At 36.8% G+C, this 27,736-nt stretch overlaps 1 protein-coding gene across 5 annotated transcripts in view; it reads right to left on the reverse strand.

Annotated features, from left to right (window-relative positions):
- The window catches only part of OPHN1 (oligophrenin 1), a 612,383-nt gene that overhangs the window by 66,742 nt on the left and 517,905 nt on the right, over window positions 1-27,736 (reverse strand). For all 5 annotated transcript variants that reach the window (XM_045995231.1, XM_045995230.1, XM_045995233.1 and 2 more), the window contains exon 20: window positions 17,450-17,597. In XM_045995231.1, the coding sequence (XP_045851187.1) occupies window positions 17,450-17,597 (148 nt within the window). The remainder of the gene's footprint in view (window positions 1-17,449; window positions 17,598-27,736) is intronic.

Genomic DNA, 27,736 nt, shown 5'->3' on the forward strand with positions numbered 1-27,736 from the left:
AAAATGGCATGGAAGATATTACAGAACACCAGTCTGGAGAAATAAAAGCCCTTCCTGGAGAAATAAAAGAACTAAAAATCTAATCAAGGAGAAATAAAAAAAGCCATTAATGAGGTGCAATAAAAAATGGAGGTTCTTACTGCTAGGATAAATGAGGCAGGAGAGAGAATTAGTGAAATAGAAGACCAAATGACAGAGAATAAAGAAGCTGAGCAAAAGAGAGACAAACAATTACTAGACCACGAGGAGGGAATTCGAGAGATAAGTGATATCATAAGATGAAACAACATTAGAATAATTGGGATTCCAGAAGAAGAAGAAAGAGAGAGGGGAGCAGAAGGGATATTAGAGAGAATCATTGTAGAGAATTCCCTAATATGGCAAAGGGAACAAGCATCAAAATCCAGGAGGTGAAGAGAACCCCCTGCAAAATCAATAAAAATAGGCACACACCCTGTCGTCTAATAGTAAAATTTACAAGTCTTAGTGACAAAGAGAAAATCCTGAAAGCAGCCTGGGACAAGAAGTCTGTAACATACAATGGTAAAAATATTAGATTGGCAGCAGACTTATCCACAGAGACCTGGCAGGCCAGAAAGAACTGGCATGATATAGTCAGAGCACTAAATGAGAAAAACATGAAGCCAAGAATACTATACCCAGCTAGGCTACCATTGAAAATAGAGGGAGAGATAAAAAGCCTCCAGGACAAACAAAAACTAAAAGAATTTGTAAACACCAAACCAGCTCTACAGGAAATATTGAAGTGGTTCCTCTAAGCAAAGAGAGAGCCTAAAAGTAGTAGACCAGAAAGGAACAGAGACAATATACAATAATAGTCACCTGACAGGCAATAAAATAACACTAAATTCATATCTCTCAATAGTTACCCTGAATGTAAATGGACAAATGCCCCAACCAAAAGACACAGGGTATCAGAATGGATAAAAAAAATCAATATGCTGTCTACAAGAAACTCATTTTACACCCAAGGACACCTCCAGATTTAAAGTGAGGGGGGAGAAAACAATTTACCATGCTAATGGACATCAAAAGAAAGGTCAGGTGGCAATCCTTATATCAGATCAATTAGATTTTAAGCCAAAGACTATAATAAGAGATGAGGAAGGACACTATATCATATTCAAAGGGTCTGTCCAGCAAGAAGATCTAATAATTTTAAATATCTATGCCCCTAACATGGGAGCAACCAATTATATAAAACAATTAATAACAAAATCAAAGAAACAATTGACAATAATACAATAACAGTAGGGGACTTTAAGACACCCTCACTGAAATGGACAGATCATCCAAGCAAAAGATCAACAAGGAAATAAGGGCCTTAAATGACACACTGGACCAGATGGACATAACAGATATATTCAGAACATTCCATCCCAAAGCAACAGAATACACATTCTTCTCTAGTGTGCATGGAACATTCTCCAGAATAGATCACATCGTGGGTCATAAATCAGGTCTCAACTGGTATCAAAAGATTGGGACCATTCCCTGTGTATTTCCGGACCACAATGCTCTGATGCTAGAATTCAATCACAAGAGGAAAATTGGAAAGAACCCAAATACATGGAGAATAAAGAGCATCCTTCTAAACAATGAATGGGTCAACCAGAAAGTTAAAGAATTGAAAAAAATCATGGAAGCAAATGATAATGAAAACACAACAGTTCAAAATCTGTGGGACACAACAAAGGCAGTCCTGAGAGGAAAATATATAGTGATACAAACATTTGTCAAGAAACAAGAAAGATCTCAAATACACAACCTAACCCTATACCTAAAGGATGTGGAGGAAGTATAACAAAGAAAGCCTAAACCCAGCAGGAGAAGAGAAATCATAAATATCAGAGCCCAAATCAATGAATTAGAAACCAAAAAAACAATAGAACAAATCAACAAAATTAGGAGCTGGTTCTTCAAAAGAATTACAAGATTGATAAACCCCTGGTCAGACTTATCCAAAGGAAAAGAGAAAGGATGCAAATAAATAAAATTATGAATGAAAGAGGAGAGATCAAAACCAACACAGACGAAATACAAATAATTATATGAACATATTATGAGCAACTATACGCCAGCAAATTTGACAATCTGGAAGAAATGGATGCATTCCTAGAGACATATAAACTACCACAACTGAACCAGGAAGAAATAGAAAACCTGAACAGACCCATAACCAGTAAGGAGATTGAAGCAGTCATCAAAAATCTCCCAACAAACAAGAGCACAGGGCCAGACAGCTTCCAGGGGAATTCTACCAAACATTTAAAGAAGAATTAATTCCTATTCTCCTGAAACTGTTCCAAAAAATAGAAATGGAAGGAAAACTTCCAAACTCATTTCATGACGCCAGCATTACCTTGATCCCCAAACCAGAGAAAGATCCCAACAAAAAAGAGAATTACAGACCAATATCCTTGATGAATGCAGGTGTGAAAATTCTCACCAAAATACTAGCGAATAGGATCCAACAGTACATTCAAAGGATTATTCACCACGACCAAGTGGGATTTATTCCAGGGCTGCAACGTTGGTTCAACATCCGCAAATCAATCAATGTGATGCAATACATTAATAAAAGAAAGAACAAGAATCATATGATACTCTCAATAGATTCTGAAAAAGTATTTGACAAAGTACACCATCCTTTCCTGATTAAAACTCTGCAAAGTGTAGGGATAGAGGCTACATAACTGAATATCATCAAAGCCATCTATGAAAAACCCACCTCAAATATCATTCTCAATGGAGAAAACCTGAGAGCTTTTCTGCTAAGGCCAGGAACACGGCAGGGATGTCCATTATCACCATTGCTATTCAACATAGTACTAGAAGTCCTAGCCTCAGCAATCAGACAACAAAAAGAAATTAAAGGCATACAAATCGGCAAAGAAGTCAAACTATCACTCTTTGCATATAATATGATATTATATGTGGAAAACCCAAAAGACTCCACTCCAAAATTGCTAGAACTTGTACAGGAATTCAGTAAAGTGTCAGGATATAAAGTCAATGCACAGAAATCAGTTGCATTTCTTTACACCAACAACAAGACAGAAGAAAGAGAAATTAAGGAGTTAATCCCATTTATAATTGCACCCAAAATCAAACCTAGGAATGGTTGAGATACCTAGGAATAAACCTAACCAAAGAGGCAAAGAATCTATACTCAGAAAACTATAAAGTACTCATGAAAGAAACTGAGGAAGATGCAAAGAAATGGAAAAATGTTCTGTGCTCCTGGATTGGAAAAACAAATATTGTGAAAATATCTATGCTACCTAAAGCAATCTACACGTTTAATGCAATTCCTATCAAAATCCCACCCATTTTTGTCAAAGAAATGGAATAAATAATTCTAAAATTCATATGGAATCAGAAAAGACCTCAAATAGCCAGAGGAATGGTGAAAAAGAAAGCCAATGTTGGTGGCATCACAATTCCAGACTTCAAGCTCTATTACAAAGCTGTCATCATCAAGACAGCATGGTACTGGCACAAAAACAGACACACAGATCAAGGGAATAGAATAGAGAGCCCAGAAATAGACCCTCAACTCTATGGTCAACTAATCTTTGACAAAGCAGGAAAGAATATCCAATGGGAAAGAGACAGTCTCTTCAACAAACGATGTGGGAAAATTGGACAGCCACATGCAGAAAAATGAAACTGTACCATTTCCTTCACCACACATGAAAATAGACTCAAAATGGATGAAGGAACTTCAGTGTGATAAAGGAATCCATCAAAATCTTTGAGAACACAGGCAGCAACCTCTTCGACCTCAGCCACAGCAACTTCTTCCTAGGAACATCACCAGCGGCAAGGGCAGCAACAGCAAAAATGAACTATCGGGACTTCATCAAGATCAAAAGCTCTTGCACAGCAAAGGAAACACTTAAAACCAAAAGACAACTGACAGAAGGGGGAGAAGATAATTGCAAAAGACATATCAGATAAAGGGCTAGTATCCAAAATCTATAAAGAACTTACCAAACTCAACACACAAAGAACAAATAATCCAATCAAGAAATGGGCAGAGGACATGGACAGACATTTCTGCAAAGAAGATATCCAGATGGCCAACAGACACATGAAAAAGTGTTCCACATCACTCGGCATCAGGGAAATACAAATCAAAACCGCAATGAGATACCACCTCACACCAGTCAGAATGGCTAAAATTAACAAGTCAGGAAATGAAAGATGCTGGCGAGGATGCAGAGAAAGGGGAACCCTCCTACACTGTTGGTGGGAATGCAAGCTGGTGCAACCACTCTGGAAAACAGCATGGAGGTTCCTCAAAAAGTTGAAAATAGAGCTACCCTACAACCCAGCAATTACACTACTGGGTATTTACCCTAAAGATACAAATGTAGTGATCTGAAGGGGCATGTACACCCAAATGTTTATAGCAGCACTCTCCACAATAGCCTATGGAAGGAACCTAGATGTCCATCAACAGATGAATGGATAAAGAAGATGTGGTGTATATATATACAATGGAATACTATGCAGCCATCAAAGGAAACGAAATCTTGCCATTTGCAATGACATGGATGGAACTAGAGGGTATTATGCTCAGCGAAATAAGTCAATCAGAGAAAGACAATTATCATATGATCTCCCTGATATGAGGAAGTTGAGAGATAGCATGGGGTGTTTGGGGAGTAGGAAAAGAATAAATAAAACAAGATGGGATCAGGAGGGAGACAAACTATAAGAGACTCTATCTCACAAAACAAACTGAGGCTTGCTAGGGGTAGGGAGAAGGTGGTGAGGTATGGACATTGGGGAAGGTATGTGCTATGGTGAGTGCTCTGAAGTGTGTAAACTTGGCGATTCAGAGACCTGTACCCCCGGGGCTAATACAATATTATATGTTAATAAAAATTTTTAAAAAATAAAGAATGTAAAATAAAATTTTGTGTGGCTTGAGCACAGTAACTGATTTTAGATGAAAAGTGTGCATAGTTGGAGATGAGGTTGTTAAGGTGGGTTGGGAATGTATCATTAAGGCCATGAATGCCATGTTCAGGAATATGAACTTTATCACTGGGTTGAAGAGGTTCTTTTTGCACAGGGAAGTGGCATTATCACATGTGTTTTTAGAATATCACTTTTGGGTCATATTTAAAACATAGGACTAGAGAGACTAAAGGTAGGGAGACAAGATAGGAAACTGCTGATGAGAACGATCTAAATTAGAATACCAGCAGCAAAGAGAGACAGAGTCAAGTCCCTCAAGCAATGGACATTGCTTAGATATGTGGGTGTGAAGGAGTCCATGATGTTGGTGAAAAGACTCACTGAAATACTCAATAGAGTAGAATAACAAGTTTGGGAGTGAGATAATGAAATGTTGCTGGTAAAAAACAGTGGCAAGTAGGAGCAATGGCTTCTCGGAAGAGTGTTTAGACACTATGTAGTAGACAAATAAGTTCTGGAATGAGATGGATGCAAATTGCATCCAATAGTTTCATTTAGAAACTATGTGGATTGAGCAAACTACTTACCCTCTCTGAGCATCCACTCTGAGCATCCAATGACTTCACTACAAAATGGATCTCAATTTACCTATCTTAAATGGGAAGTGATAAGAATTAAAGGAGTATGGATTCACATCCACTTATGACAGCAAGAATTAAAAAGATAACAAGATATAGAAACAACTTAAGTGTCTGCTAACAGATGAATGAAGAAAATGTGATATAGATATATAATCACATATATGAATATTATTCAGCCTTAAAAAAGGAGGCTATCCTGCCATTTGCAATGATCTGGATAAAACCTGGAAGACATTATGCTCAGGGTAACAAGGTAGACACAGAAAGGAAAAAAAAACTGCATGATCTCATTTATATGTAGAATCTTAAAAACTCAAATACATAGATTTGCATAGATTCTGTGGATAGCTTTGGGTAGTATGGACATTTTAACAATATTCATCCTTCCAATACATGAACACAGAATATCTTTCCATTTATTTATGTTTTTCTCAATTTCTTTCATCAATGCTTTCTAATTTTCAGTGCAGAGGTCTTCAACTCCTTGTTTAATTTTATTCCTAAATATTTTTTGATGCTATTGTAAATGGGATTTTTAAAAATTTCTTTTTCTTTCTTTATTTTATTTTTTTTTTGGATAGTTCAGTGTTAGTATATAACACAAGTGAATTTTGTATGTTGATTTTGTATTCTGTACTTTGCTGAATTTGCTTATTCTAAAAGTCTTTTGGTGGAGTCTTTAGAGTTTTTTCTTTATTTTAAAAAATATTTGATTTATTCATTTGAGGGAGAGACAGAGTGAGAGCACAAGCAGGGGGAGTGGCAAAGGGAGAGAAAGAAGCAGGCTTCCCACTGAGCAGGAAGCCTGATTAGGGCTCAGTCCCAGGACCCTGGAATCATGACCTAAGCCGGAAAGCAGATGCTTAACAAGTTGAGCCACCCAGGATCCCCTAGGATTTTTTCCTATATAAGAGCATACCATACCACCTACAAACAGACAATTTTACTTCTTGCTTTCTAATTTGGACACTTTTCTTTTTTCTTTTTCTTGACTAACTTCTCTGGCTAGGACTACAGTACTATGCTGAATAAAAGTGGAGGCAGTGGACATCCTTTTTCTTGATCTTAGAAAGAGCTTTTCACCTTTGAGTATAGTATTAGCTGTGGGTTTGTTATATATGGCCTTTATGATACCAAAGTACATTCCTTCTATATGTAATTTGTTGAGAATTGTTACCATGAAGTAATATTGATGAATATGCTTTTTCTGGATCTACTGAAAAGATCATATAATTTTTATCATTCATTCTATCAATGTGATGTGTCCCATTTATTGTTTTATTTATACTGAACCATACTTGTATCCGTCCTAGGGATAAATCTCACTTGATCACGGTTCAAGATTCTTTTAATCTGCTGTTGGATTCAGTTTTCAAGTATTATGTCAAGGATTTTGGCATCTATATTCATCAGGGATACTGGCCTACAATTTTCCTGTTTTATATTGTCTTTCATTGGCTTTGGTACCAAGGTAATGCAGGCCTCATAAAATGAGATATGATTGTTCCTTCTTCTTAAAGTTTTTGGAAGGGTTTTAGAAAGATTGGTATTAATTCTTCATTAATGGTTGGTAGAATTCTCTAGTGAATACATTAGACTGTGAAGCTTTTCTTGGTTGGGAGGTTTTCAGTTGCAATCCATCTCCTTACTCATTATTGGTCTATTCAGTTTTTCTATTTATAATTCAGTCTTGATAGCTTATATGTTTCTAGAAATGCATCCATTTCTTCTAGGTTATCTAACTTGTTGGAATTTAATTGTTCACAGTTGTCTCTTTATGACTCTCTGAATTTCTGTTGTAATGTCTCCTCTTTCATTTTTAATTTTATTTGAGTCTTCTCTCTTTTTTCCCTAGCCTAAATAAATGCAATTTTATTGTCTTTTTTTAAAAAGATTTTATTTATATTTATTTGACAGAGAGAGAGACAGAGAGAAAGAGAGGGAACACATGCGGGGGAAGTGGGAGAGGGAGAAGCAGGCTTCCTGATGAGCCGGAAGTCTGATATGGGGCTTGATCCCAGGACCCTGGGATTATGACCCAAGCCGAAGGCAGACACCCAAGGAGTGAGCCACCCAGGTGCCCCTTCTTTGTCTTCTTAAAAAAACACTCATTTTTTGGGGCGCCTGGGTGGCTCAGTGGGTTAAAGCCTCTGCCCTAGGCTCAGGTCGTGATCTCAGGGTCTTGGGATCGAGCCCCGCATCGGGCTCTCTGTTCAGCGGGGAGCCTGCTTCCCCCTCTCTCTCTCTCTCTGCCTGACTCTCTACCTACTTGAGATCTCTCTCTCTGTCAAATAAATAAATAAAATCTTTAAAAAAAAACTTATTTTTTAAATTTTTCTATTGTTTTTTTTCTGATTCCCTTTATCTCTACACTGATATTTACTTTTTCTTTCTTTCTGCTTACTTCAGCATTATTATTTTTTTCTAATTGTTCTAATTGTTGCAGATGTTGAGATGGATTGCAACTGAAAACCTCCCAACCAAGAAAAGCTTCACAGTCTAATGTATTCACTGGAGAATTCTACCAACCATTAATGAAGAATTAATACCAATCTTTCTAAAACCCTTCCAAAAACTTTAAGAAGAAGGAACAATCATATCTCATTTTGTGAGGCCTGCATTTTTTTTTTCTTTTTCTAGTTCCTTATGATGTGAAAGCTAGGTTGTTTATTTCTGATTTTTTTCCTTAATGTAGGCATTTGACACTATAAACTTCCTTCTTAGAACAATCAGAACTGGTTTCTTAGGGGTGTGTTATTTAATTTCCAAATAGTTATAATTTTTTCTATTTTTCTCCAGCTATTTTTTTTTCCAGTTTCACACCATTGTGGCCAGAAAAGTTACTTGGTATGAATTTAATCTTCTTAAATTTGTTAAGACTTATTTTGTGGCCCAACATATAATTTATCATGGAGAATATTCTGTGGTGTTCAAAAAATGTGTATTCTATTGCTGTTGAATGGGACATATGTCTCTTAGATCCATTTGGCCTATACTGTTGTCCAAGTCAGCTATTTCCTTATTTTCTATCTGAATGATCAATGCATTTTTAAAAGTAGAGTATTAAAATCCCCAACTATTATGTTATTGCTCTATTTCTCTCTTTAATTCCACTAATATTTGCTTTACATATTTAGGTGCTTGGATGTTGGATACATATATATTTATAACGGTTATATCCTTTGATAAATGACATAATTATAATGACCATTTTTATCTCTTGTGAGAGTTTTTGACCTATAGATTATTTTTCCTTATATAAGTACTGTTACTCTTGCTCTTTCTTGACTACCATTTGTGTGAAATACATTTTCTACTCATTCCCTTACAGCCTATTTGTGTCCTTACTGCTAAAGGAAATCTCTTGTAGACAAAATATATTTGAATCTTATTTTTTTAATCTACTCAGCTGCTCTATGTCTTTCATTGGAGAATTTAATCCATTTTCACTTAAAGTAATTATAGGCACACCTCAGATATATTGCAGGTTTGGCTCCAGACCATTGAAATAAAGTGAGCATTACAATTAAAGTCAAGTATGTACTTTGGTTTCCCAGTATGTAGAGAAGTTCTGTTCATACTACACTGTACTATATTAAGTATGTGATGATATTATGTCTAAGAAGACAATGCTTATACCTTCACTAAAAAAATATACTTTATTGAGGGGACTCTGAGTGGAAAGGAAAGACCACAAATGAGAGTATGAAAAATAAGTATACTTGTAAAAATCAGTCAAGGGATTCACAAAAGGAAGAATGTAAATTATGATACCAGATACCTAAAACATGGGGAGGAGAGGAGTAAAGAATGGATTCAATCTTAAGTGACCACCAATTTAATATGGATTGCTATACGCAGAAGGGGTTATATACAGATATAAGGTAAATATATATCTAAACCCACTAATAAATACGAAAAATAAAAAGAAATGAATCCAAGAATATCACTAAAGAAACCCAGGGAACCATGAAAGAGAGCAAAAGAAGAAAGGATCAGAGAAAAACTATTGGAAGGGGAGGTGAACCATAAGAGACTATGGACTCTGAAAAACAACCTGAGGGTTTTGAAGGGGCAGGGGTGGGAGGTTGGGGGAACCAGGTTAGGGTTAGGGTAATAGGGAGGGCATGTATTTCATGGAGCACTGGGTGTTGTGCAAAAACAATGAATACTGTTACACTGAAAAAAATAAATAAATTTTAAAAAATGAGGGGATGGAGAAATATTTGTCATGCAAATGGATGTCAAAAGAAAGCCAGAGTTGCCGTACTTCTATCAGGCAAAATAGACGTTTTATTTATTTATTTATTTATTTATTTATTTATTTATTTATGACAAAATCTGTTTATTAGTTGGTGGACATGTGGGTTGTTTCTACTTTTGGCTATTATGAATGTGAGGCTATATACATTCATATACTAGTTTTTATTGTTGTTGTTGCTAGTTTGTTTTTGTTTTTAGTTTCATGGGTAGAATTTAGTGATCCATCAGTTGCATATAACACCCAGTGATCATTCCATCAAGGCCGTCATTAATGCCCATCACCCAGTTACTCCATTCCCCTACTCACTTCCCCTCCAGCAACCCTGTTTGTTTCCTATACTGAGAGTCTCTTATGCTTTGCCTTTCTGTTTTTATTTTATTTTACTTTTATTTTTAATTATTTTATTTTACTTCATTTTCCTTCCCTTCTATGTTCATTTTTTAATTTTTTAAATTCCACATATGAGTGAAATCATATGGATTTGTCTTTCTCTGACTCATTTTGCTTAGCATAATACCCTCCAGTTCCATCCATGTCATTGCAAATGGCAAGCGTTCATTCTTTTTGATTGCTGAGTAATATTCCATTATGTGTGTGTGCATATATGTGTGTATATATGTATGTATGTATGTATGTGTGTATATATATGTGTGTTATATATATGTATGTGTGTGCATATAATACATATATATACACACATATATATGTATATATATACATACATATAAAATCTTTATTCATTCATCTGTTGATAGATATCTGGGCTTTTTCCATGTTTTGGCTATTGTGGACATTGGTGCTATATAAACATTGGGGTGCATGTGCCCCTTCAAATCACTGTTTCTGTATTCTTTGGAAGAATACCTGGCAGTGCAATTACTGGATTATAGGGTAGTTTTATTTTTAACTTTTTGAGGAACCCCAATACTGTTTTACAGAGTGGCTGCACCAGTTGGCATTCCCACCAACAGTGTAAGAGAGTTCCTCTTTCTCTGCACTCTCACCAACATTTGTTGTTTCCTGACTTGTTAATTTTAGTTATTCTGACCAGTGTGAGGTGATATATCACTGTGGTTTGGATTTGTCTTTTCCTGCTTCTGAGTTTTTTCATGTGTCTGTTAGCCATTCGTATGTCATCTTTGGATAAATGTCTCTTCACATCTTCTGCCCATTTTTTAAAATTGGATTATTTGTTTTATTTTTTTTTTGAATGTTGGGTTATATAAGCTTTTTATATATTTTGGATACTAACCCTTTATCTGATACATCATTTGTGAATATCTTCTCCAATTCCATAGCTTGCCTTTTAGTTTTATTGTTTCCTTTGCTGTGCAAAAGCTTTTTATCTTGAATTCCCAATAGTTCATTTTTGCTTTTGTTTCCCTTGCATCTAGAGATGTGTCTAGCAAGAAGTTGTTCTGTCTGAGGTCAAAGAGGCTGCTGCCTGTATTCTCCTCTAGGATTTTGAGGGATTCTATCTCACATTTAGGGTCTTTAATCCATTTTGAGTTTATTTTTGTGTATGGTATAATAAACTGGTCCAATTTCATTCTTCTGCATGTGGCTGTCCAATTTTCCCCACACCATTGGTTTTCCATTGGATAGTCCTTCCTGCTTTGTTGAAGATCAGTTGATCATAGAGGTTAGCATCCATTTCTGGGTTCTCTATTCTATTCCATTGACCTATATGTATGTCTGTTTTTGTGCCAGTACCATACTGTCCTGCTGATTACAGCTTTGTAATACAGCTTGAAGTCTGGAATTGTGATGCCACAAGCTTTGGTTTTCTTTTTAAACATTCCTTTGGTTATCTGGGATGTTTTCTGGTTTCATACAAATTTTAGGATTGTTTGTTTCAGCTCTGTGAAAAATGCTGATAGCATTTTGATAGGGATCTATTGGATGTATAGATTTGTTTGGGTAGCATAGTCATTTTAACAATATTTGTTCTCCCAATTCATGAGCATGGATGATTTTTCCATTTCTTTGTGTGTTCTTCAATTTCTTTCATAAGTGTTCTATAGTTTTTTTTCCATTTTATTTATTTTTTCAGCATAACAGTTTTCATTCTTTTTGCACAACACCCAGTGCTCCATGCAAAACGTGCCCTCCCCATTACCCACCACCTGTTCCCCCAACCTCCCACCCAGTGTTCTATAGTTTTCAGAATAAAGACACTTTACTTCTTTGGTTAGGTTTATTTCCAGGTATCTTATAGTTTTTGGTGCATTTATAAATGGGATCGATTCCTCTATTTCTCCTTCTGCTGTGTCATTGTTAGTGTATAGATATGGAACTGACTAGTGTACATTGATTTTATATCCTGTGACTTGGGAAAAACAGGCTTTAAAACAAAGATTGTAGCAAGAGATAAACAAGGACAGTGTATAATAATAAAGGGGGAAATCCAACAAGAAGTTATAACATTTGTAAATATTTATGCACCTAACATGGGAGTAACTAAGTTTATAAAACATTTAAAAACAAAGGAACAAATTGATAACAACACAATAATAGTAGGGGACATTAACATCACAGACAGACCATCCAGTCAGAAAACCAACAGGAAATAATGGCTTTGAATGATATACTAGACCAGATGGATTGAGCAGATATATTCAGAACACCATCCTTAAACAGCAGAATACACATTCTTTTCAAGAGAACATGGAACATTCTCCAGAATGGAACACAAATTATGCCACAAGACAAGTTTCAACAAATTCAAAAATGTTAAAGTAATACCATGCATATTTTCTGACTACCACACTATGAAACCACAAATCAATGACAAGAAAAAACCTGTTAAGAGCACAAACACATAGAGACGAAATAACATGCTACTAAAGAGTGAACGGGTCAACTAATAGATCAAAGAAGAAATAAAAAAATACATGGCAAAAAATGAAAAAGAAAACACAGCAGTCCAAAAATCAGTGGGATGCAGCAAAGGGAGTTCTAAGAGGGAAATTTATAGCAATATATGCCAATCTGGAGGAGCAAGAAAAATTTCAAATAAACAACCTAACTTTATACATAAAGAAGCTAGAAAAAGAAGAATAAACAAAACCAAAACCTAAGGGGAAGGAAGGAAATAGTAAATATTTGAGTAGAAAAAAAAAAGATACAGAAGCTTAAAAAAAATACAGCTTGTAGAATTAATCAATGAAACCAGGAGCTGTGTCTTTGAAAAGATAAGCAAAATTGATAATCCTTTAACCATACTCACCAGAAAAAAAGAGAAATTACTCGAATAAAATCACAACTGAGAGGGAAGAAATAGCAACCAACACCATAGAAATACAAACAGATGTAAGAAAATATTATGAGAAACTATATGCCAACAAAGTGGACAACTTAGAAGAAATAGATAAATTCCTAGAAACATATAACCTACCAAAACTTGAGCATGAAGAAAGAGAAAACTTGAACAGACCAATAACCAGTAAAGAAATTGAATTCAGTTATCAAAAAACTCCCCCAAAACAGAAGTCCAGGGCAAGACATCTTCATAGGCAAATTCTACCAGACATTTAAAGAAGATTTGACACCTATTCTTCTCCTGATAATACAAAAATAGAAAAGGAAGGAGAACTTCCAAATTCATTCTATGAGACAAGAATTACCCTGATACCAAGACCAGATAAACACAGCACAAAAAAAGAATCACAATCTGACATTTCTATTAAATATAGATGCAAAAAAAATCTCAACAAAATACTAGCAACTTGAAAACAAAAATACTTCAAAACATTCATTCACCACTATCAAGGGGAATTTATTCCAAGGATGCAAGAGTGATTCAATATTAGCAAATTAATCAATGTCATACATCACATCAATAGGGGAAAGGACAAAAACCATATGATCATTTCAATAGATGCAAAAAAGACATTTGACAAGCAGCAATCCATTCATGAAAAACAAAACAAAATAAAATCTCAACAAAGTAGGTTTTGAGGGAACATACCTCAACATAAAGGTCTTATATGAAAAACTCACAGTGAACACCATACTCAGTGGGGAAAACCTGAGAGCTTTCCCCCTAAGATCAGGAACAAGACAGGGATATCCATTCTCACTGTTTTTTTAAAAATTTTTTTATTAAAAAAACTTTATTGAGATATAATGTCCATGCAAGAAAATGTATCTATTTTAATTTAATTTTTTAATTTTTTTTATTTTTTAATTACTTTTCAGTGTACTAGAATTCATTTTTATGCACCACACCCAGTGCTCCATGCAGTATGTGCCCTCCACAATACCCACCACCAGGCTGGCCCAACTTCCCACCCCCCACCCCTTCAAAACCCTCAGATTGTTTTTCAGAGTCCATAGTCTCTCATGGTTCATATCCCCCTCCAATTTCCCTCAACTCCCTTCTCCTCTCCATCTCCCCATGTCCTCTGTGTTATTTCTTATGCTCCACAAATAAGTGAAACCATATGATAATTGACTCTCTCTGCTTGACTTATTTCACTCAGCATAATCTCTTCCAGTCCCTCAATACTTTAAAAAAACGATTTTATTTATTATTTATTTGACAGAGAGAGACACAGTGAGAGAGGGAACACAGGCAGGGGGAGGGGCAGAGGGAGAAGCAGGTTCCCCACTAAGCAGGGAGCCTGATGTGGGTCTCAATCTCAGGACCCTGGGATCATGACCTGAGCTGAAGGCAGACGCTTAATGATGGAGCCAGCCAGGTTCCCCCATTCTCACCACTTTTATTCAACATAGTAATGGAAGTCCTAGCCACAACATTCAGACAAGAAAAAGAAATAAAAGGTGAGGAAGAAGTAAAATTTCACTATTTGTAGATGCCATGCTACTATATATAGAAAAACCTGAAGACTCTACCAAAAAACTACTAGAACTGATAAATAAATTCATAAAGTTGCAGGATACAAAATCAATGTTCAGAAAAGTCAATGTATTTCTATGTAATAGTAATGATGCAGCAAAAAGAGAAATTTAAAAAACAATTCTATTTAAAATTGCAGCAAAAATAATACAGTACCTAAGAATAAACATAGCCAAAGAGAAGAAAGACCTGTACACTGAAAACTACAAAACATTAAAGAAATTAAAGATGACACAAAGAAATGGAAAGACATTTCATACTCATGGACTGGAAGAACAAATATTGTTAAAATGTCTACACAACCCAAAGCTATCTGGAGATTTAATGAAATCCCTACCAAAATGTCAGTAGCATTTCTCACAGAACTGGAAAAAATAATCCTAAAATTTATACAGAGCCACAAAAGACCCCAAATAGCCAAAGCAATCTTGAAAAAGAAAAACAAAACTGGCAGCAGCACATTTCCAGACTTCAAGTTATGGCACAAAGTTCTAGTAGTCAAAAGAGTGTGGTACTGGCACAAAAATAAGTAGATAGATCAATGGAACAGAGTGGAAAACCCGGGAATAAATGCACAATCATATGATCAATTAATCTCCAAAAAAGGAGGACAGAATATACAATGGGGAAAAGATAGTCTCTTCAACAAATTTTGCCTCTAAAACAGGGCAGTTATATGCAAAAGAATGAAAATGGACCACTTTCTTACACCATATTAAAAAAAAAAACCCTCAAAATGGATTAAAAATCTAAATGTGAGAGCTGAAACCCTAAAAATCTTAGAAAAGAACATAAACAGTAATTTCTCTGACATCAATTTTTCTAGGTATGTCTCCTGAGGCAAGAGAAATAAAAGCAAAAATAAACTCTTGGGACTACATCAAAACAAAAGCTCCTGCACAGTGAAGGAAACAATCAACAAAACTAAAAGGCAACCTGCTGAATGGGAGAAGATATTTGCAAATGACATATCTGATTAAGGGTTAGTATCCAAAATATATGAGGAACTTATACAACTAACACCTAAAAACCAAATAATCCAATTAAAAATGAGCAGAAGAAATGAACAGACACTTCTCCAAAGAAAACATACAGATGACCAACAGACACATGAAAAGATGCTCGACATCACTCATCATCAGGGAAACGCAAATCAAAATTACAATGAGGTATCACCTCAAACCTGTCGGAAGGGCGAAAATTAAAAATATAAGAAACAGCAAGCATTGGTGAGGATGGTCTGAAAAAAGGAAATCTGTGCGCTATTGGTGGGTGTGCAAACTTGTACAGCCACTGTGGGAAACAGTAGGGTGTTTCCTCAAAGAATTAAAAATAGAACTACACAAGAATATGATTTGGGTCTATCTGTCAATTCAGCTTGAATTATCCTGTTACTATTGTGCTGTCATTTTCCGAAGATTTCATTTCCTTTGCAGAATCTGTTGGGAGTTTGGAATGATGGTTCATTTCTTCTGTTAAAATGGCATTCAGTACTAATTTTATAAGTGCATCTTGTGTGAAACTCAATAAATTCAATTTTGTAATCTTTAAAAAAAAATAGAACTACCCTATCATCCAGCAATTACACTACTGGGTATTTATCCAAAGAATACAAAAACAGTAATTCAAAGGGATACATGCACCCTTATGTTTATAGCAGCATTATTACAAGAGTAAAATTGTGGAACCAGCCCAAGGGTCCCTCGATAGATGCATGGATAAAGAAGTGTCCCTTGATAGATGAATGGATAAAGAAGATATGGTATATATGTGGAATATATATAATGGAATATTACTTATCCATAAAAAAGAATGAAATCTTATCATTTGCAATGATGTGTTTAGAGCTAGAAAGTATTATGCTAAATGAAATAACTTACTCAGAGAAAGACAAGTACCATATGATTTCACTTATATGTGGAATTTAAGAAACAGAACAATCCAGCAAAGGGGAAGAGAGAGAGAGAGAAACAAACAAACAAACAAAAAACAAGTAACAGACTTTTAACTATAGGGAGTAAACTGATGGTTACCAGAGGGGAGGTGGATGCAGGAATGGATAAAATAGGTGGATGCAGGAATGGATAACATAGGAGCACATTTGTTGTAATGAACTCCAGGTGTTGTATGTAAGTGTTGAACCACTATATTGTACACCTGAAACTAATATAACACTTTATATTAACTATTTTGGAATAAAAAGCTTAATAAATAAAAGAATACTTCATTGCTCAAAAATACTAACCATCACCTGAGATTCCAGCAAGTTATAATCCTCATGCTGGAGAAGGCTCTGGCCTTATTTTTGATGGCTGCTGACTGATCAGAGTGGTGGCTGCTGAAGGTTCGGTTAGCTGTAGCAATTTTTTAAAATTAGACAATAATGAAGTTTGCTGAATTGATTGACTTTTCCTTTTACATGTCATTTCTCTTTAACATGCAGTGCTGTTTGATGGCATTTTACCCACAGTAGAACTTTCAAAATTGGAGTTGATACTCTCAAACCCTGCCACTGCTTTACCAACTAAGCTTATTTAATATTCAAAATCCTTTGTTGTCATTTCAACAGTCTTTACAGCATCTTCACCAGTAGATTCCATCTCAAGAAACCACTGTCTTTGCTCATCCATAAGAAGCAATTCCCCATCTGTTGAAGTTTTCTCATGAGATTGCAGTAATCCAGTCACTTCTAATGCTATTAAGAAGCTAAGGCTATAACTCAGTACTGACCTTCATGTTCATCTAGGGAAGAAGTATAAAAAACTGTTCTTTCTCGCAGCAAGCGTTTTGAAATTGTGATTGGTTTGTGCCTTCTTGCTGTCACTCGAGGTGGAGGCACTGGGGGTGTAGAACTTTCTTCAGGTGGACCTGAATAGATCTGTAAAAGGAGAATATTTTCAGGAAAAAGTTAGAAAGATCGAGTTTTTGTCTCCCTAATTCTAACTACCCGTTGATGCCTTCCAAAATTAACCCTAGAGTTTGCCATAGCAATTCTAATATGACTAAAGGAATTGGGATTTTTAACATCACTCCAGCTACCAACAAGTGTTTAGAAGTCTCCTATCATGATTAAGACACAGAACCTGGCCCTTCACAATGTGGAGGAAGGAATGCAAACAAAAACTGCACAGTCAGTCCTGGATTTTCACTTACTCCCTGGAAAACCTTAGGCAAGTCACCTTCTATCTCTGAGCTTTAGATTCCTCATCTGTAACATAGGGAGAGCACCACTACCTCACACGGTGTGATAAGAATCAAGTGAAAAGGATAGTCAAGGTACATTGTATGGGTAGGGGTTGGTTGTGGAGGGTTACTAAAATGCACCCAATATTTCTGAAAGGATACCAAAGAAATTGGTTAAATTGTTTGCTTCAAGACAAGAATAATAAGTGGCTGAGGAACGGATGTCGGTAACTTATTTCTTACTCCTATATCATCTCGATCTTTTAAAATTTCATACCATGGACATATTATTGAAAAAAGAAAGAGTGAGACAAACCATGGGAGACTGTGGACTCAGAAAAAAAAAATGAGGGTTTTGGAGGGGATGGGGGTGGGGTTTGGGTGAGCCTGGTGGTGGGTATTAAGAACGGCATGTATTGCATGGAGCACTGGGTGTGGTGCATAAACAATGAATTTTGGAACACAGAAAAAATAAAATTAAAAAAAGGATAAAAATACATTATATGTTTATTTAAAAAAAATTTGGAAGGGGAGGCGAACCATAAGAGACTATGGACTCTGAAAAACAACCTGAGGGTTTTGAAGGGTCAGGGGTGGGAGGTTGGGGGAACAGGTGGTGGGTAATGGGGAGGGCACGTTGTGCATGGAGCACTGGGTGTTGTGCAAAAAGAATGAATACTGTTACGCTGAAAAAATAAATAAAATGGAAAAAAAAGGGTAAAAACAAAATGTCTTATACATTGTAAAAAGTGCTGGACAAATGAGGGACAGGGTATCATTACAAAAATTTTTAAAAGATTTTATTTATTTGACAGAGAGAGACACAGCAAGAGAGGGAGCAGGGAGAGTGAGGGAGAAGCAGGCTTCCCACTGAGTAGGGAGCCTGACGTGGGGCTTGATCCCAGGATGCTGGGATTATGACCTGAGTCAAAGGCAGATGCTTAATGACTGAGCCATCCAGGGAACCCATTACAAGATTTTTTAAAGCAGGGTCCATGCCCAGCACAGAGCTCAACATGGGGCTTGAACTCACCACCCTGAGATCAAGACCCAAACCGAGATCAAGAATCAGAAACCTAACCGTCTGAGCCAAACAGGCACCCCTAAATGATTACAATTTTTATATAGTGTCATATGTATTTGAAAACCTTTCTTGGCTCTGGGGAGACTGAGCTTTTGGCCAGAGTGCACACACTTTGGGAGAACACACACATGGTGAGGGAGGAAGGCGACAAATGAAATAAACCCAAATGATTAGTGCAAAAAGAAATGCCAGAGACCAATATTGTATCAAGCTGCAATGTCACAGAAATTACACGATTGGAAGTCAAGGAAACCCTGTGTAAAAGCTGAACAATGATAGAAAGCAATGCAAGCACAATCACAAGACAGTACATGTCTCAATGTCTCATGGCATAGGAAGAGAGAATATGACATAGTATCAAGCAGATAAACTTTGAGGCCATACAGTTTCAAAACCAATAGTAGTAATATTTTAAATAATTACAATTTTGTGAGCATATGTTTATGCACTGTAGGAGTTGTTAAGAATATCTCTTGCTGGGGCGCCTGGGTGGCTCAGTGGGTTAAAGCCTCTGCCTTCAGCTCAGGTCATGGTCCCAGGGTTCTGGGATCGAGCCCCGCATCGGGCTCTCTGCTCAGCAGGGAGCCTGCTCCCCTACTCCCACCTGCCTCCCTTCCTACTAATGATCTCTGTCTGTCAAATAAATAAATAAAAATCTTAAAAAAAAAGAATATCTCTTGCTATTTATCAAACACACCATGGACTTTGTACTGAGTGTTTCATCTACCTGGAGTGCTCTTCCTCCAGATATTCATATAGCTTCCTCTCTTAATTTCAGTAGGCTATGATCAAATATACTCCTCTCAGTGAGCCCATACCTCCCTGTACGCAATGTGTCCTACCCCCCTTTTTTTCTCCTTAGCATTTTTTATTACTTCCCAACAAAATATATTGTAATTATTCATTTATTTTGTTTGTTTTTGTGTCTGCCACTCTAATCTATTGTAAGCCATAGGGAAGTACATTATCATGTTCACTGTTATATCTCCAGTAACTAGAAGACTGACTGGAATTGCTGAGTCAAAAGAAAAACACATTTAAAATACTGATATAAAAGGCTAAACTGTCCTCTGAAAAAACTATAATAGCTACTTCCACTTCTAGCCAAGGTAGGACTACAGGTATTAGGTTTACATCTTCTGCAACTAATAATTTAAAAACTAGAAAAAATACACATGACAATGGGCTTCAAGACATTGGAAATCTGATAATGAAAGACAGTGATCCATGAGAGACAGGTAAAAGAAATGAGGTGAGCCTCATGATATTCCCAGCTTACAGCATGGAGAGAGTCTGCAAGCCATAATTTATGGAGGAAAGCTCAGGGGGAGCCCATCAGTCAGCTTAAGTTGAGGACATGAGTTGCAAGTATGGAGAGGGCAAGAAAAAGAATTTTTCAGGGTAACATATCAGAGAGAAGGTAGCTGCACAAAGAGCTCTGGAGTTCTCTTTAAGACTTTAGCTGAGGTGTAATTAATACTTATGTGTGAGGAAAGAACCACACAATTGAATTAGAGGGATTAATTACCTAAGATCACACAGTGCCTAAAAGAATTCCAGCTCTCACCAGCCACAGTGGAAAATCAAATAATTAAGTGCTGTGGGTGGTGGGCACTGCAGATGTGCATCATGTAGGCCAGCTCCAGCAGCATGAAGGCTGAGTTGTGACCTGGGTGTCATCATTCTTTTGTCTTAAAGTAGGTGTTTATCAGCATAAAATTCCCTCTTAGAACTGCTTTTGCTGCATCCCCTAAGTTTGATACACTGTTTTTCCACCATCATTTATTTCAAAATTATTTCAAATATTATTTCAAAATATTTATTTCCCTTTTGATTTCTTCCTTGACCCACTGGTTATTCAAGAGTGTGTTGTTTAATTACCACATATTTGTGAATTTTCCTCCTGTTATTAATGGCTAGTTTCATAAAATTCTGGTCAGAAAATATACTTGGTATGATTTTAATCTTCATACATTTGCTAAGGCTTGTTTTGTGACCTAGCATATGATCTATGCTTTAGAAAGTTTCATGTGCACTTGAGAAGAATGTGTATTCAGTTGCTGTTGGATACAGTGTTCTATAAATATCTGTTAGGTTCATTTGGTCTGAGTTATAGTTCAAGTCCAATACTTTTTTATTAATTTACTATCTGGATGATCTATATGCATTGATGAATGTGGGTTGTATAAGTCCCCTACTATTATTTTTTGTTGTCTATTTCTCCCTTCAGATCTGTTAGTATTTACTTAATATATTTTAGTGCTTTAATGATGGGTGCATATATACTTAAAATTGTTACATCTTTTTGAAAAATAGACTTATCATTATATAATGACCTTCTTTGTCTCTTGTTATAGTCTTTGGCTTAAAGTTTACCTTGTCTCATAAAAGTGTAGCTATCCCTGCTTTCTTTTTGTTTTCATTTGCATGGTATTATCTTTTTCCATCCCTTTATTTTGGGCCTATGTGTGCCCTTAAAGCTGAAGTGAGTTTCTTTTAGGCAGCATATTACTGGGTCTTATTTTTAAAGCAATCAGCACTCTATGCCTTTTGATTGAAGTTTTTAATACACTTACATTTACATAATTATTGATAGGTAAAGATTTACTAATTATATCTTTTTTATTATTTTGTATTATGTTATGTTAGTCACCATACAGTACATCCTTAGTTTTTGATACGCTGTTCCATGATTCATTGTTTGCATATGACACTCAGTGCTCCATGCAGTCTGTGCCCTCCTTAATACCCATCACTGGGCCAACCTATACCCCACCCCATCTAAAACCCTCAGTTTGCTAATAATTGTTTTCTGGCTCTTTTGTAATTCTGCTGTTCCTTTCCTCTCCTCTTACTATCTTTGTTCTAATGAACTGATCATTTTCTGTGCTGGTATGTTTTGATTCCTTTCTCTTTATCTTTTGTGTATCTACTTTAAGTTTTTGTTTTGTGGTTACCATGAGGATTTCATAAACAAAAATACCAATATAAAAATCTCTTTTAAGCTGAGAACAGCTTATCTTTTTTTTTAACAGCTTATCTTTGATCGCACACAAAACCTCAACCATTTTACACCTCTTCAAATATTTTGTCTTTGACGTCAAAATTTACCTCTTTTTATATTTTGAACCTATTAACAAATTATTGTACCTAAAGTTTTTTTTAACACTTTTGTACTTTAACATTTATACTAAGGTTACAAAGTCAACATACTACCATATTACAGTATTAGAGTATTCTGAATTTGAGAACCTTTACCAGTAGGTTATTTTCATATATTTTTATATAACTAATTAGTGTCCTTTCATTTCAGCATAAAGAATTCCTTTCAGTATTTACTGTAAGGCAGGTCTAGAGTTTATGAACTACCACAGCTTTTGTTTGTTGGCAAAGTCTTTATCTGTCCTTCATTTCTGAAAGATGACTTTTCCAGGTAAAATATTCTTGGTTGACAGTTTTATTCCTTCCACATTTTGCATATGTCAACCAACTCTCCCTTAGCCTGAGAGACATCTGTGGGAAATCTGCAAATAGCCTTATAATGTTCCCTATAGTTTTTACTTTCTCTCTTACTGCTTTGAAAATTCTTTTCATTTTTCTTTTTACATGATGTCTTGGAGAAGATTGTTTCAGGTTGAACTTTCGAAGCACTTGTTAGCTTCACAAATCTCTCCCCGGATTTGAGAAGTTCTCAGTCATTTCTTTTTTTTTTTTAATTTTAATTCCAGTATGGCTAACATACACTGTTATATTCCTTTGAGGTATATAACATAGTGATTCAGCAATTCCATACATCACCCAGTGCCCATCAAGAGAAGTGTCTTCTTTAATTCCCATCACCTATCTCACCCATCTCCACCCACCTCCCTTCTAGTAATCATCAGTTTGCTCTCTATAGTTAAGAGTCTGTTGCTTGGTCTTTGTGTGTGTTTTTTCCTTTGCTCATTTGTTTCCTTTCTTAAATTCCACATATGAGTGAAATCATGGTATTTGTCTTTTTCTGACTGACTTATTTTGCTTAGCATTAAACTCCCTTGCTCCACCCTGTCATTGCAAATGGGAAGATTTTACTTTCTATGACTGAATAATATTCAATTCCATTTATATACCACATCTTCTTTATCCATTCATCTACCATTGGACACTTGGGCTACTTCCATAATTTGGCTATGGTAAATAATGTTATAAACACAGGGATGCATGTAGCCCATTTAAGCAGTGTTTTGTATTTCTGGATAAATTCCCAATAGTGTGATTACTGGATCATAGGGTAGTTCTATTTTTAATTTTTTGAGGAATGTCCATACTGTTTTCTACAGTGGCTGCACAGGTTTTCATTCCTACCGACAGGACACATCTTTTTTCTCCACATCCTCACCAACACGTTTTTTGTGTTTTTATTTTAGTCACTCTGACAGGTGTGAGGTGATATCTCATTGTAGTTTTGATTTGCATTTCTCTGATGATTGATTTTGAGCATATTTTCATGTATCTGTTGGCTATCTGGGTGTCTTCTTTGGAGAAATGTCTGTTCATATATCTTGCCCATTTTTAATTGGATTTACTTGGGGGTGTTGAGTTATATTGGTTCTTTATATATTTTGGATATTAACCCTTAATCAGATATGTCATTAGCAAATATTATCTCCCATTCAACAGGTTGCCTTTTAGTTCTGTTAATTGTGTCCTCAGCTGTGCAAAAGTTTGTTTTTTTTATGTAGTCCCAATAGTTTATTTTTCCTTTATTTTCCCTTGAAACAGGAGACATATCTAGAAAAATGTTATTATGGCCAATGTCAGAGACATTATTGCTGGTGCTCTCTTTTAGGATTTTTAGGGTTTCATGTCTCACATTTAGGTCTTTAATCCATTTTGTATTGTGTTATGTTAGTCACCATACAGTACATCATTAGTTTTTGATGCACTGTTCCATGATTCATTGTTTGCATATGACACGCAATGCTCCATGTAATCTGTGCCCTCCTTAATACCCATCACCAGGCTCACCCAATCCTCCATTCCCCGTCCTTCTAAAATTCTCCCTTTGTTTCCCAGAGTCCATAGTCTCTTATGGTTCATCTCCCACTCTGGTTTCTCCCTCTTTATTTTTCCCCCTCTCCTAATGTCCTCCATGCTATTCTTTATGTTCCACAAATAAGTGAAACCATATGATATTGACTTTCTCTGTTAGACTTACTTCACTTAGCATAATCTTCTCCAGTCCCATCCAAATTGATGCAAATGTTGGGTATTCATCCTTCTTGATGACTGAGTAATATTCCATTGTGTATATGGACTGCATCTTCTTTATCAATTCATCTGTTGAAGGGCATCTTGGCTCTTTCCAAATTTGGCCTTTAATCCATTTTGAGTTTGTTTTTGTGCAGGGTGTAAGAAAGTGGTCCAGTTTCTTTCTTTTCCATGTGGCTGACCAGTTTTCCCAATACCATTTGATGAAGATACATTCTTTCCCTTTGGATATTCAGCCATTATTTTTTTAAAGGATTTTATTTATTTATTTGACAGACAGAGATCACAAGTAGGCAGAGAGGCAGTCAGAGAGAGAAGGGGAAGCAGGCTCCCTGCTGAGCAGAGAGTCCGATGCGGGGCTCAATCCCAGGACCCTGGGATCATGACCTGAGCCAAAGACAGAGGCATAACCCACTGAGCCATCCAGGCGCCCCTCAGCCATTATTTTTTAAAATAAGCTTTCTCCTATTCTTTTTCTGGAATTTCTAGAACTCCAACAATTCACAGATTGTTTCTTTTAATGGATCACACAGTTCATATAGGCTATCTTTATTCTTTTTTTTTTCCAAAGATTTTATTTATTTATTTGACAGACAGAAATCACAAGTAGGCAGAGAGGCAGGAGAGAGAGAGAAGGAAGCAGGCTCCCCGCTGAGCAGAGAGCCCAGTGTGGGACTCGATCGCAGGACCCCGGGATCATGACCTGAGCTGAAGGCAGAGGCTCAACCCACTGAGCCACCTAGGCGCCCTATCTTTATTCTTTATTGTTTTATTTTTGCTCCTCTGAATGTATGATTTTAAATGGTCTTCACTAAATCTTTCTTCTGTTTGGTCAAGTGTGATGCTGAAGCTCTCTACTGAATTCTTCAGTCACTGTTTCTTGAACTCTAGGATTTCTTTTAATGGTTTTTATTTCTTTGTTGAACTCATTTTGTTCATGTATTTTCCCCCTAATTTCATTTAGTTGTCTATCTTTCTTTTCTTTAAGTTCACCTAATTTCTTTAAGATAATTATTCTGAATTCCTTATTGACAATTCCTAGATCTTCATTTCTTTAGGGTCAGTTATTGGAGTTTTATTAGTTTCCTTTGATGGTGTCATGTTTCCTCCATTATTCATGATCCTTGTGTCCTTGCATTTGTGTCTGTGCATTTGTCCAAATAGGCATCTGTTCCACTTTTTGTAAACTGGCTTCAGCAGGCAGAACCCTTCAGCAGTTAGCTCAATCTGAGATTCTGATGGGCCAGCGGTGGTGTCTGTGAGGTGACTTACTGCTGGAGTTCTTGGACAGATATATCTGGTGTGTGAGTGAGTAGCTGGGCAGGCCTGATACTCAAGGGGGTGGGCCTGGAACTTGGATTCACTGGGGTGGGCCTGGAGCTTGAGTCTGTGGTGATGGACCTGCAATCTGAGTTTATGTGGATGGACCTAAACCTGGACCTGGGTCCGTGGGGTCTCACTAGGTTCAGGAGATTACTGGGATGGTCCTGGTATCTTGGTCCACAGGAACTGGCATGATGCTGGGTGGGCCAGGAGACTGGTTTCATAGGAACTGGCCTGGAGACTAGGGCCATGGGGGCTGGCTTACTACTAGATTAAGCTTGGAGCCTAGGGCCATGGAAGTTGACCTGTAACCTGGGGTCTTGAGGGTCAGCCTGAAGATTGGGTCTATGAGGCCTGGCCTGGTACTAAGGCAGACAAAGAGCCTGGGTCCATGAGAGTCAGCCTATAGGCTGAAGCTGCAGGTATTGGCCTAGTACTGAGGTAGACCAGGAGGCTGGATCCACAGGACCCCACATGGAGCCTGAGCCACAGGGACAATCCTGTTGTTGGAGCAGGCCAGGAGTCTGGGTCTGTGGGAGGTGGCCTAAAGGCTAGTTCTATGGAAGCTTGCCAGTTTTGGAACCAACCAAGAGTCTGTGTGTACTGGAGCCCACCAGGAGCCTGGGGACATGGGAATTGACTATGAGTGGGTGGGCCAAAAGCCTGGGTTTGTGGCAGCCTACCCATAGCCTGATGTCTTGGGAGCTGCCTAGGGACATGGGATCTGGGTGATAGTGGTGAGGCTTGAGGAATTGGGTTCACAAGAACCTGCTAGGCCTGATGCTGTGGGAACTTCCTGGGGCTACAAGAGTTACTTGGGACCACAAAAGCTAGAGGACACATGGGTGGCATAGGGGACTGGGTTTTTAGGAGCCCACCAGGAGATCAGGGCCATGGAAAACACCTCAACCTGCAGGAACTGGTCTGGTCCTAGGGAGTGCCAGCTATTGGGTCCATGGTGAAGTCAGGTGCTCACTTTACTCTCCTCCCATGTGTCTATCTCTGCACTGGACTGTCAGAGATTGCAGGAGGGGTGACAGAAATAACGTAACAATCTTTCCTCCTTGGTGTGTCTTTTCTTATTTCTATGTTTCACCCAGGTGTTGCACTCCCTAACCAGGATTCCTTAGTTCTTGTGAAGGTATTTTTGCATATAGACAACTGTTCAAATTTATGTTTCTGGGGAAGGACTGGTGCTAGAAATTCCTATACTGCCATCTGGCCAATGTCATTCCACAATCCCCTGGCCTCTACTTCTTCACAGCTCATTTGCTCCTCAACCTGGTCTCTGTCCATACCACTCTTGTAACTCTTTATACAATGATTACCACCGACCTTTTAACTGCCAAATCCAATGGTCCTTTTTCGATCCTTATTTTGACTTTGCTCCAGCATTTGACAGAGTTGACATTCCTGTTCTATAAATGCCTTACTCTTTACCTTTCTGAATGAACATATTTCTGCCTCTCTGAACACTGCCTAGTCTTTTTCACTGGCTCTTCCTAAATGTTGATCTCCCTCAAAATTGTGTTTTCAGTCCTCTAATGTTCTCATTTATTTAGACTCATTCTCTCTTTCTCTCAGCACTTTCATCCACTCTCATGGTTTGCATTATGAGTTTTCTCTAATAATTTCTATACCAGTATATCTGATTACCTGCTCAATAGATGCCATTTTGAGACCTCAACCTCAATATTCTGAAAATTAAACACATTTAATTCTTTCCTTATATCTGTTTATTACTTAAAAACTATGTTAATATCCAAGCAGAAATCTGAACATTATTATCCTTGTATCCTCCTTCTCATATCCCATATCCATTTAATCACCAAGTTCTATCAGTTATACTTCCTTAATCTCTCTAATATATTCTCTATGTTCACTGCCATTGCCTTAGTTTCATATCTCATCATGTCTCTCTAATATTACTACAATGGTATCCTGTTTTTCTGTGCCTCCTCTCACTTCTTCCATTAATATGTCTACCAAAATATAGATTGAGCGACCTGTATAAATTCAAAAGTTAACTGTGCTCCTCCTCTGCTTAAAATATTTCAGTGACCCTATACTATCTTTGGCATAAATTCTAAATTCCTTAGTACACAAGGTGTTCCATAATCTGGCCACTTCCTGCACTCTCCAGTCTCATCTTCCATTATTTCTATATTCATACTATA

Source organism: Meles meles, chromosome X (assembly GCF_922984935.1).
Source record: "Meles meles chromosome X, mMelMel3.1 paternal haplotype, whole genome shotgun sequence".
NCBI lineage: Eukaryota > Metazoa > Chordata > Mammalia > Carnivora > Mustelidae > Meles > Meles meles.